Source organism: Hoplias malabaricus, chromosome 1, assembly GCF_029633855.1.
Source record: "Hoplias malabaricus isolate fHopMal1 chromosome 1, fHopMal1.hap1, whole genome shotgun sequence".
In the NCBI taxonomy this organism is placed as follows: domain Eukaryota; kingdom Metazoa; phylum Chordata; class Actinopteri; order Characiformes; family Erythrinidae; genus Hoplias; species Hoplias malabaricus.
The window spans coordinates 45,037,776-45,050,733 of NC_089800.1; the positions used below are offsets into that span (position 1 = coordinate 45,037,776).

A 12,958-nucleotide genomic window follows, 5' to 3' on the forward strand; every position below is an offset into this window, starting at 1 on the left:
TTAGGCACAATGCTAGATAGATAACTGTGATTTGAGCTTCCATTATTGTTAGTTGTATATATATATTCACAGATACGGTACCAAAATAAACATTTAATTTAATACTCATACTAACAATATTTCTGCAGTATAGATTTCAGTCATGTCACTTACATTACAAAAGTGTGCTTTTGGTGAGTGGCCCTTGGGTCTTAGTGCTTTTGAATGTGTTTAAAAGGCACATACAGATTGAAAGAAGCCTTCTCTTCATGTTACACTATCTCTGAGGCAATAAAAGAAACCGGAGCGATCTGGCTAATATCACTGAACAATGCACCAGTTCAAACACACTCCCTTTAAGATTTATTTTGTTTTCTGTCCTCTGTTGTCTGGCCAGTTCCAATATTAATGCTCTTCTTTTGAGAATTCAGTGAACAGTTTTTGTGACACTGTGTATGTGATTGGATTGTGGATGATCTCTGTCCTGTGGGGATCTATGAGGTGTTTCCAATGTTCTCAGCCCCTCCATGGTACAGTGATAATGAGGACGTGCTCCAGAGGCCTGCAGTATGATACAATGCTGACCACAAGCCAGCAATACAGCTCTCACTGTAGACTCAGTTACTGAGCCCAATAAACACACCCTGCTTTTTCTAGTGTCTTTTGGCCTCACGGGCAAACAAGCCACTGCAATAAATCTACCGCGCTTCTCACTTTAAAATGTCTTTAATTTTGGCAGTAAATGTCACATAATGACGTCAGAGAACACTGCAATGTCAAGGGATTCGACAAGTTCAGAGTAAACAGCGCGTTCCCGTGTTTGGACATTTCACAAAACAGAAATGAGTCTTTGTTTCATCTTACCGTTAATCTCGTCGCGTTCAAATTTTCACAGAAATACAGGACGACAGCGCCACCTAATGGTTAACATTCAACCAATCCTTTCGATTACATTCATATAATTGATGTACATTTCTTTATATTTTAACGTCAAACGATGCAAGTGATCAGAGAAAAATATTACACCGCCTTTCAAATATACTAAAATATTTTTCCAATCCAAAGAACGACACTTCTAACACTGACTGGTTACAGGAGCAGATATCAAATGTTTACTGCAAAACTTTTATAAACAGCATTTGTTTATCCAGTTAACACAGAAAACATAATGCTAATATGTTGTGTGGTTTAATATATTTGTCACGGTAACAGTTTATATTAACTTCACACACAAGGTTTTATCTTACTTAAGCCCACTGTGATTAAATAGACCTTTGGAAACATCTTTAACTTTAAACAGACGAATGGCACATTCTTTAATTTGTATGTTAGTCTGTTTATTTTCTGCTGAGCTCTTCAGTTCAGTTACTTCATACATGTAATTTGTAACACTTAGACCGTTCAGTGACAAGCACTCCAGTACTCAAGAGCACACCCAACACAATTTTTTGTCTGCTTAATATAACTTTTTAAAATATTAATATTGGATAAAGCTTAAAATTAAGTTTATATATATAATACACACACACACACACTATATTTTGGTCAACTTGTTAACATGAACTTAGTACATGATGTTTATATAAAATTTTCACATGGAATCAGTGCATATTATTCACATTAAAATTCATTCACAATTATTCAGAAATTACAGCTTATTCTTAGTAGAAAATTGGAGATAATATAATTAAAATTCTTAAAATATTATAAATAAAACACATTATTAATACTCAGTCCCACAACTTCAGCCAGTGCAAATTATAAATCGCTGAACATCAGTTCACTTGTTGGTGTGAAGAATCTCAGGTGCTTGTGATCTGTTCTTTCTCCAGACACAAATCTGATCATAGGGACACATCCTGCACTTCCATGCTTCCTCAATATCCACTCCTCTGGGCTCCCTCTGGCCAGTCCAATAGGCCAGATAGCCCTGGAGCTCTGATCGTAGCTGGGCTTCATCATAGGGGACAACCCTGCTGCCAATGAGGTTGTTCGAGTCCTGGTGGCGGTACTCTATCTGCAGGAGGTCGATTCTCGGCACATCAGTACATGACAGGACCATGAGTAAAGTGTCCACCAGTTCACCAAGAGTGGTTACCTGGATCCCGATTTTTGCGGAATGTTTCTGAATTTCATTTCCAAGCGCCATAGATGCTTTAAGTTTGAAATGATCTATGATGTGCTCTCTCCTCAATCCCCCTCTGACCATTCCATCAAACAGAATCTTATACAAACCCACCTATCACACACAAGGAGAAAACATGTCTAATATATTGAACATACAGAACTTAAGTTAAAAAGATATTTTGTGCTCAAATTTGTTAGAAAAACATATTTGTAAAAAAAAGCTTTGGGTCAAACAACAGATTTAAATGGGAAAAAAATTCTGCATTTTATTTCCAGTTTGCTACTACTGTTTCATTTATGCAGCACATCTGTATGGGCAGCAGTAGAGGAGCGCAAAGCTTTTATACAATTACTCTTTGAGGTATGGCTCATGTCATGTCACCAGTACTCATGGTATTTCCTATAATGTGCGGTTAGGAAGATTAATTTTTCTAAATAAGGTTAGACCCTTATGAATTACATTACTACACGTTACTTATCTAACACATCTGGTATAAATATTACTGAAATCAAAATTGTTTTCAGCATACCTGTACATGTACGGTTTAGAGTAAAATCTCAGAATAAGGATCCTACAGAAATTTCATTTTACTGAACACACCTGAAGGCTGTGGCCAAGGCTCTGTGCAGCTCCAGGAAGAGTTTCCTGTCTGCGGGTTTTCAGTTCATTCAACACCAGCTCCCCCTTCTGGTTGTAGCTCAGCTCATCAATGACGCCCTTAAGATGCACACCTTCTACTACACCAAACACTGGAATCTCACGCACACACTTCCCTGAAACCAAACAACAATACACAGTGCACAGATAAACATAAGAATTTGATGTTCTGCATGCAACAAAAATTACATTTGATCTCTCCCAACATACCTGCTTCTAATTTGGGAATCATATGTAGAATGTTAAGAAGCCTAATGGCAAAGGAATCTTCTCTGCTTTGGGCATGAAGAGGAACAACAGTGTGGACCTCTAGCTCTGTGTGAACAGAGATGTAATACATGAGATCAAATTTTAAATGTCGTAATAAATAATGAAACCACAAGACAATGTAATATTTCATAATGTTGGCGATCTGTTTACCTCTTGCCAGATGAATTTTAGCACCAGTCTGCACTTCAGTTCGCTGCTTTTCTGTTTTCCTGATCTGAGGTTTTCTGAAGCCATACTCAACTTTCATCTCACACCAGGTCTGTTCACACAGCTGAGTTACACTCAGATGGCGTTTCATGAAACGCAGCAAAGGACTGTGTCCACCCTCAGAGTTTCTCTTCCTCTTCTCACCCCTCTCTTCATCTCTTTCAATGATTCTTTTATCCAAGCACTCCTCTGTCCTATAAGTCAACTAAAACACTCAGTTAACACTGTATATGCTTCAAAGGTCATTACAAATTACTCATTCATTATCTGTAACTGTTTATCCAGTTCAGAGTCACGGTGGGTCCAGAGCCTACCTGGAATCATTGGGCACAAGGCAGAAATACACCCTGGAGGGGGCGCCAGTCCTTCACAGGGCAACACAGACACACACACATTCGCTCAGACATTTTTTGAGTCACCAATCCACCTACCAACGTGTGTTTTTGGACCGTGGGAGGAAACCGGAGCACCCGGAGGAAACCCACGCAGACACAGGGAGAACACACCAACTCCTCACAGACAGTCACCCAGAGCGGGAATTGAACGCACAACCTCCACGTCCCTGGAGCTGTGTGACTGCGACACTACATGCTGCGCCACTGTGCCGCCCTATTACAAATTATTAGCAAGCAAACCTTATTTTTAAAAAAAAAAAAAAGCATTCACTGCAAGTTGAAGTCATTGGTTAAATGAACTTCAGTCAGTTAACTCTCTTTCTTCAGACTCTATGACCTCTCCTTTGCGTTCTAAAGTAACTGCCAAACTAATGAACAGCATCTACGTATCATACTGATGTATCACACTGTGTATATAACATGGGAACAAAGGGGATTTTATGGACATGGGCTATGTTTGTGTCTTGTTTACACCAGTTGATTAATGATTGATGAAACCTTAGTTTAACAACATGCGTACATGCACGTAACTCTCATATGCTGCTATTAGAAAATGTGCCAGCTGTTTTAACCCTCCAATAAAAAGTGATGTGTAAATATCTCTGACAACTTCCTGTAGTGATAGACTATTACACACTATTCTTTAAGCTGTCTGAAGTTCTTTTCAAACCAAACACTTTCACACACTATGGTTTGGGAACCCAATATGTCTGAATTCCCTCTGTAGTCCACTTTACAGGGAACTACCCGTAGTGATGGGACGGCCTTTAGGGGGGGGCACGGTGGTGCAGCAGGTAGCGTCGCTGCTACAGAATTCCAGAAACACAGAGGTTCTGGAGTCCTGCGCCGGGTGGGTGTTGTGGGTGCCTGTGCCTGTGCCTGTGTGGGTTTCCTCCCATGGTCCAAAAGCACATGTTGGTAGGTGGACTGGTGACTCAAAAGTGTCCATAGATGTGAGAGTGAGTCTATATACATTCAATGAATATAATACAAAATAAGATAATAGAGAAACAAACAAAGAGAGTTGACAGGGAAGGGAGAGAGAATAAGAGAATATCACAACCCCAGTTTTCACCCTCAACAAACCTCCCCTGACGAAGAATTCTGTCTATTGCTAAAAACTTCTGTATATTGCTTATAAAAACAATGTCTGCAACTGATTAACAGCGATCAGGTGGTAATAAATATCTGCTCTCAAAAAGTCATCCGCAGCAGTGTACACTGCTTAGCAGGGCATACAGACGACTGCTAACGTTAAAGGTGAGAACCTTCCACAGAAATAAACCAACACTCTCAGACTGACAGTTTAAACATCAAGATTAAACTCTTCATTACTTCCTTTGAATGACAGATTAATAAATGACCTGTGAAGTGATGATGGGGAGGAAGGGATGTCTTTCCTTGTGACAGTTCCACTACACGATGGTTGAGGTGGATGATCTGAAACATTCATTGGTACAAAAAAGTTATAAATATGTCCTGAATAATTATAATAACTATTATGATATAGTAATATGACTGACATATTTATGTTGTAGCTAACGACAAGTTTCATGTTCCTGAGTGTTTCTTATTGTACATATGATGTAGATATTAACTATTCTGGATAGTTATTGCAAAGCATACAATACTTGCTACAAGGGCCATGTACAACTGTTTTAGTTATTCAACAACACACACATCAAATTAGTATGAAAATGAAAATGTTTTGAACATATAGAAATAACCCAGCCAACACAACCCTTTGGGGCCCATAGGGGCTCTTCAGCTGCGTACAAGCATCTCTGATCTACTGGCCGCATATTTGAATGCCCCAGGGTCAGTAACGGGTCACAATGGGTTCTTGCTAAGGCTCATCTGGGCTCTCACCAAGATGTGTTGATTGGACTCGGGTAAAGTTGATTTCATATTCACATATTCAGATTTCTTTCTTCAATAACTCTCAATCGGTGCATTCAAATGACTTAATACTTGTAAAGTATTGCTTTTGGGATCCAAGACAAGCAGCTACAACTCAGTTTATGTCAGAAATGTTTGCTATTTAAAAAACACGACATATATTGTTTTCTATGGGCCGCCGCCATCTCCGCGAGAGCTAAGGGACCGTTTACAAACTACACTAGACAGTAAAAGCGAAGGTGACGAACCTCGCACATTACATACACTACATCTCTTACGTTGGTAAATTTAACCATTACTGGCCCGTAGTGATGTGTTTTTGAGAATAAATTTCAACAGTATTTGATACTTTGATGATATTGTTTCTAAACAAGTTGTATTTGATCAAGTTCAACCCACGTGACATACTACACATCTTAATTTGGTCAATTTAACCATTACTGGCTCGTAGTGATATATTTTTCTTTAAAAAATTCAATAGCTTTTGAACCTTTGATGATATTGTTTCTAAACAAGTTGTATTTGATCATGTTCAACCCACATGACATACTACACCTCTTATTTAGGTAAATGTAACCATTGTTGGCCCATGGTGATGCATTTTTGAGAATAAACTTCAATTGATTTTGAATGTTTAATGAAATTGCTCTGAAGTAACATGTAGCTGATTGAATGAAGTAATGGCGGGGTAGGCCATAATTTGAGTAGGTTTTTAACAATTCTTTTAAATATATTTATTGACCAACTGTCAATATTTGGCAGAATATTTCTGTAATTATATACACACCACACTACATCAATAGTTACAATCCAAAAAAATTACTTTCAATGTTAAAATTAAGTAAATTGTCTGACTTCACTCATGAGAGACATAACATGTGCCAGGTTTGTACATACAGTAGGTGTATGTAAAAGGTTGGTGTATTCACAGGATACATTTAAAGAAAACCAGAGCAGACGTTCCCAGAAAGCAGAGGCTACCTTATTTAACGCATAAGATCAGATGTGTTGCTACTTGTTTTGAACATCTCCTAGGTCCACAATGGCCCTTTACAGACACACTTGCTTTATGCTAAATTCATCAGACACAAATCAAACATTTTAAACAAGACGCGTACTCTCACCTTTTCAAATCAAACCTTTTCAGAACTACAGATTTTATTAATTTCAATAATTAATTTTAGAACAGTATTAAAATTACGGAGAGATAAAGTTGTGCTTTCAGTTTCGAGGACGATTATAAACTTTCATCTGTTGTTACATCGTCTTTTCAAATTCTTCGCCGATTCGCGGCATTAAGATGAGACGGGGCGCCTGCTGGGAGTTTTATGTGCGTCTACTCGTGTGTTATTTACCCGAGCAGTGAGGGTCTATCTCGATGTGGAGGAGCTCCGAGTCGCTGATATCGTCCCACTCATCGTTGCGCAGCTCCATTAAACCGACAGAGACGCAGTTTCTACGCGATTAAAGACGGAGCACTGAACATCCAGAGACTCATTTCAATCTCGTATTATATCACAATCTCTATTCGTTATTTATCAACGATAAAGTCAGAGGTCTCACTGCTCCCCGCTTTTCTCCACCTTTGGTTTTCCCTCCTCTCCTCTCCTCTCCTCCTCTGGTGTTAGTGCCTCGCCTGGACTTGTTCGACTCTGGACACGCCCCCCACACCGTCATTAGCTCTAAAGCGTCACAAAAACAAACCAGTTTATTAAGCTGAGAAAAAGCTAATTATACTAGTTCTAGTTCTATACTAAGTCTCCAATTAAGGTCCCATTACATACACAGTCATCACATATTAATGAGGCCCACCTGGGCTGAACTTGGGTTTTTAACCACAGATTATAATTTGGCCAGTGATGGAACCAGGTTTAGTTAAATGTCGCGTCAATGTGGGTGTGATGTGGTGAACTATGTACCTCATCACCAGCACACGTATAAATGTCGAGTGGAGTCTGTCCTGGGACTGGAGGACAGTAAACTCTCACAGAACAGTTTGGCGAAAGAGAGCAATTATAGTGTCACACCACTATAACCCTTTGTGACGTCGTTTGAATTGTGTTGTCTTTAAGTTAATTAGATAACTTTTAGTTTTGAACACACATACGTTTAAATGTCAATAACGAAACACATATTACTCACAGTCATTTCTGACAAACGTGAATCAAGCCCAATTACCCTTGTTTTAAAAAAGATACTGATTAAAACGATATTCCACTACATTTATTTATTCATGTCAATTAAAAAAAAATAGTTTTAACAGAAATATACAAGTTTTTTCGTAACTGCAGAAAGACGGTCCACGTTGTTACTGAATAGAAGTTAAAGGGCTGTGTTCCAGTTGGAGCTTATCTAAAACTGTTGAGGCTGTGGTTTCTTTAAAAAAGAAAAAACAACAGTTGAGTCATTTGTTACAAACCGGTAAGATGTTATCTATTGAAAACACCTGTTTAAAAAATGTTCACTGACTAAAAGCTGGACATCCAAGAGGGTGGGGAGGGGTCATACTGTCACACTGTCTTACAGATAACAAGAACGTGGATTTGCTGCAGAATTATCACTCTGGCCCGTTTTGTTTTAATCACAGGCAGATGTGTAAGCAAAGCTCTTCATTTAATACCTTAGGTAATGAAACTTCATTTTCTGCAGATCTTTAAAATGTGTGGAAATGCAGAGGGAACATTAAGCTTTGCTTTCATTCCGTGTAAGTTTTTTTTTTCCTTCAGAAACAATATAATAAAAAGTTGACTCTATATGGTTTAATTCACAAAATACCAATGGACAGCTTAAAAATAGCAGAACTGCAGAATCAGCTAATTTTGGTTTATCAGTGAGCTGCAGGGTCAGTTCTGGTGTGAAGAGCTGACCCAGCCAGTGAGGATAGAGGTTTATAAAGGCAGCAGGAAACTATATATATATCACTGCCCAACAGGACCTCAGCATTAGTCTGGCCTGTGGACTCTTCTGGAGGCAAACCTGAGCTCTTAAGAACGGTAAAGTTACAAAGCAAAAGGAAACAGCAGTGACCAGATAGACTGAAAGTTACTAGAGGCAAACAAGTGTTACCAGTATTCATAGATTTTTACACACCCTGATGTTACAACAGAAATGTTAAAAAAAGATGCAACATTCAGACATTAAGAGATGTTTTTATCGTGTAGGACCTACATATTTATTTCTTTGACAATTACAAAGCAGGCTCATATATACATTTTTACAACTGGATTTATTTTTAGCGCTATGCTTCTGTCACCATTAGGGGGCGTCGTAGTATCAGAAATAACTTGAGTCTTTTTAACTTCATTTTCTGGTTCACTTGCTGACAACCTCTAAACTCACAGATTACGTGTCGATAGATTTGCAGATTAACAGATCATTATTACAATTTAAAATTTTAATAAATATTACTACTTTTACAAAATATATCTGTATTTGGAAAAACAAAAACAGCCTGTGTTTATTTCAGTGTGAAATTGAAATAATAGCTCTGTACATTTCAGGTTAATCAAAAGCAGGCATTTTGTGACTTGGACATTCCTTTTTCCTAAAATCTTTTTTTTTTTTTTAATTACAACAGGAGAAACAAACTGAAATAAATACTCTGAAACAGCAAGTTTCATAACAAAACATGATTGATTGAAGTGCTTTTAAACTAGTAAAGTTAATTAAAAACCATACTGTTTACAAGTGCTGCATTTCAAACACACACACACACACACACACACAGGTCACTAATTTCTGCATTTTTTGCAGCAAAATAAAAAAAAGGAAAAAGGAAGAATAAAAAGACATCTAAAACCAAGTTTGATTTACTTGGCATAATGCTTAAGATAGAAAAAAGGCACACATATACATATATATATGTATGTATTATATATATCATATATATATAATAAGAAACAGAGGAAGAAGGAGATACTGTGGCTTATGCCACAATGTGGATTTACAGTAGTACACAGATAAAGAGAATGTGTTAAACTCTAGTGGATCATGGGAGTCGAGTATGCATATTCATATGATCTCTTCCTGCTAGCACTGTGCAAAATATCCAACACTACCCTGTTTCTTAAGAAAGCCATTCTCTTAGCTCTAAAAAGAGAGCACATATGCTAGAGGACTGTAATACGTGAAGGTGAAGTTAGAAGACAATGAAACAATGCCTGAAAAATGATTGTGTCTATACAAAACCTACTACAAGGTGCAGGATATAAATAAGAGAAGCAAGAGAAAGCAAGATATCCAGACACACAATTCATGCTATAAAACAGTTTAACCCAACTGTTAATTATCTAGTATATAGTTAATAAGTTATTAACTGTAAACTATGTATGTAATATTAATTAGCCCACATAATTCTGGAAGCATGTGTTTGGTTATCTTGTTTTTCTTCATCAGACAAACTGATTTAGGAACCACTCTACAACTATTCAAACAATTCCACTAAACGTATACATTTATCCATTTAACTTTATCAGTAAAATTAACTTCACTTACTTACTTACTTGAGTCACTTGCCTATACTATTTCCACAACTCTATGTGATTTTACTGTGACAAAACTAGCAATAACCCTTCTGTCAATAATGAAGGAACATCATCAAGCCAGCCAAACATCTGCAGCAGCATTAAAGAGCCCAGAGTAAAATAATCTCACACAGAGTTCAGGTCATTGGGAAACTGCAAATCTTACTCAGAAATGAGATCCCTTTGTACACCAGTAATACAACCAACCACTTAGACCTTCAGAAACTTGCCAAAACTAACCATTAAACCAGAGCAGTAAAAAACAATCAAGCTCAAAAATAGCGTGTTAACATGAAAAGTCTTAGGAATTCCACTCATATGTGTCGATCCAGATTTCACCGCAGGCAATGGTCTTTAAAGGGATATGGATGGGTATAATTGTTAAGGTAACCTCTCAAGAATCACTTCCTTCAATACAGATTGGGCCTACAGCCAGATGTCTCAAGCTCCACACTAGACAGGAAGCGCTTTGCCAGCTTGCGTCCATCATAACTGAGCTGGGTGGTGTACAGGGTCCGGGCATGTTTGGGGTACACTATGGTGGTGCTCTGGTAGCGCTGCACCCTCTGACGAGGCTGGAACTCCAGCTGCGTTTTGTATCGCCTCCAGGTGCTGTGAGACAAAGCCAACACAGTCTGGCTGCACAGCTCCAGACCCAAACCTCTCGGCTGCAGAGACACGTCTTGGATGAAGTGGCGGTCTGAGTCGTAGCGCACAGACGAGGTGTATCTGCAACAACAGGAAATATTAGTACACAAGTAAACCATTTAGAGCAAACCATCTGACACTGAATTAAATGATCACCTTATTTCTTTTGAAGGCAGAGGGTCAAGTTCAATTCCCTCTCCATAGGAGAAGGGGTATAGGCCTTTAACCGACTTAGGAGGGGGAACCTGCAATAAAAAAGGAGAATATTTAGAATTTTGTTGCTGGCTAGAAATGAAAGTAATCCAGTTTGAGATGTCATAACACTTTACCATGCCCAGTAATGCGTTTAAATGAGCTGACTAGCATCACAAAGTGGTCTGGTATGCAACAATCTTTATACGTTCAGTGTGAATGGGTGGGGCTACATCCGAACAGGAGGATGAAGTCAGCACAGGTGGTTTTTACAGCATAGCTTCCATGTAGGAATCTATAGCAGCTATCATTTAAATTTTTGTTGTTTTTCACATTTTCATATTTTTTTATTAACACCAGCTACTTAAGCATTGTGTCAACAAACTTCCATTAAAAAATAAGAATCCATTTCCTTTCTCACGTAAGTTACCATTTATGCTATAGAGGTTCTGTTCTTACAGCAGTGAACTATTCAATATTCATGAAGTGTGGTCACAAATGAACATATGTAGCATCATATTAGAACAACCTGACCAAGAGTGAGAGGTCCTGCTCTGAAATGGCCCATGATAAGGCATGTGAAGTGCCTTAAAATATGAATGTGTTTATTCACAAGTGAAATTCACATTTTACTATAAGGGAATGTTTACACTATACTTTACCATTATATTTAAAACAGAAGAGTACTTTGTTTTCTGTGATATGAGCCCATTAACCCATGACCGTGTATTTTGGAATAATTGTACACAGACAAATGGGAGGAAGCAGAATCACAGAATCTCAAATGACAGGAATAAAAGTTAAATAAGTTTAACTAATGAACTGGCCTGAGCTCTAATTTAGACAGATTTTGCCTCTTATAATATATAGCAACTGGGTCTCGTAATTGATCTCTTGCTCTCACGTTGGCAGTACGTCGTCACAAGCTCCAAGAACAGTCAGACAACGTCGCCTAAACAGTCTTAAGTATTCAGTTTCAACGTCAAACCTTCTTAAATACATTTAGACAGACAAGCATTATTAGTATTTTCAAAAATGCAATTAATTTACTCCTACTCTGTGTAATACACTTTTCATTAGAGTAAATTGTAGACTGTAAATGTGTCACTGATTCCTTTATTAGGGTCAATTTGACGTTTCTTTGCTGCTTTGTTATTGGCAATACGACTAATATTGAGCTTTATCGTGTTATTTTAGACCAAGAGGTGTTGAACACACCTGCACAAATTCAGTTTCACTGCAGTTCTTATTACTCAGGTGTATATATATTGTTCATAGGCAACAAATCATTTGACTTTATTATATATAGAGGCTACCCTATAGCCCCCCGGAAAGCTTCAAGGAGGACTTGTTGCGGAAACTGAGTTGTCCAAAGGTTGTCCCGTTACTCACTCTAGTTTCGTCCTCGGCGGCGGCGCTGTTCCTGTCGCTGCCCGCGGTCAGGAGCCAGGTGCCGGGGTTGGGGCTGGCGCTGGGGCTGGGCGGCAGGCCCGAGTCCGGACTGTCCAGAGCACGTTCAGCTTTAAAACTCATATCCAGAACATCGCCGTCAGACACATGGTGCAGATTCAGTCTTCCCACCATTTCCCCTCAGCTCCAGCTCCAGAACAGAGCTCCAACCTGAGAGGAACCGAGCAGCGCACTGAAGCTGTATCGGATTGAGATATTCTCTCTGTCCGGTAACGTTCCCTCAGAGCCCCGACTCTGCCAGAGGAACTGACGGTTAGTTCGAGGACCTTTTCACCGTTTAGTCTGCGGTCCCTCTCCCCGTCCACAGGAAGTAAAAACGTGTCAAAAATGGGGACCTGCTCCGCTGCTCAGGGGTCTAAGTCAGTGTTATGAAACTGCGCAGGAAACTTCGTTTACCTTGCTCTTCACCAAATTCAAAGAGGCAGCAGAGCACCGCTACACTCACACCACCTAATTCACAGGCTCTGAAACTGCCTCAAAGCTCCTCATTGTTTTACGCGCAGTGGGAATAGGACCCGCCTTCGCCAAAGCCCCCGATGCTAATGGGAATGAGCCTCAGAAATAAAAGAACCAGGGCCATGAACACAAAA

At 38.9% G+C, this 12,958-nt stretch overlaps 2 protein-coding genes across 2 annotated transcripts; both read right to left on the reverse strand.

The window, feature by feature from the left end:
- Positions 1 to 1,320: 1,320 nt before the first annotated feature.
- exo5 (exonuclease 5) lies at positions 1,321 to 7,150 on the reverse strand. Its single transcript, XM_066682669.1, has 6 exons — positions 6,891 to 7,150; positions 5,001 to 5,076; positions 3,185 to 3,435; positions 2,975 to 3,079; positions 2,708 to 2,880; positions 1,321 to 2,218 (listed from the first exon to the last, which is right to left on the reverse strand). The coding sequence occupies exons 1-6, from the start codon at positions 6,967 to 6,969 to the stop codon at positions 1,760 to 1,762; spliced, it is 1,143 nt and encodes a 380-aa protein (XP_066538766.1). The 5' UTR covers positions 6,970 to 7,150; the 3' UTR covers positions 1,321 to 1,759.
- Positions 7,151 to 7,814: 664 nt separating this feature from the next.
- Positions 7,815 to 12,845, reverse strand: rflnb (refilin B). The gene is made up of 3 exons (XM_066680149.1): positions 12,291 to 12,845; positions 10,863 to 10,951; positions 7,815 to 10,787 (listed from the first exon to the last, which is right to left on the reverse strand). Exons 1-3 carry the CDS (start codon positions 12,480 to 12,482, stop codon positions 10,469 to 10,471), a joined length of 600 nt encoding a protein of 199 aa, XP_066536246.1. The 5' UTR covers positions 12,483 to 12,845; the 3' UTR covers positions 7,815 to 10,468.
- Between the last annotated feature and the right edge of the window lie 113 nt (positions 12,846 to 12,958).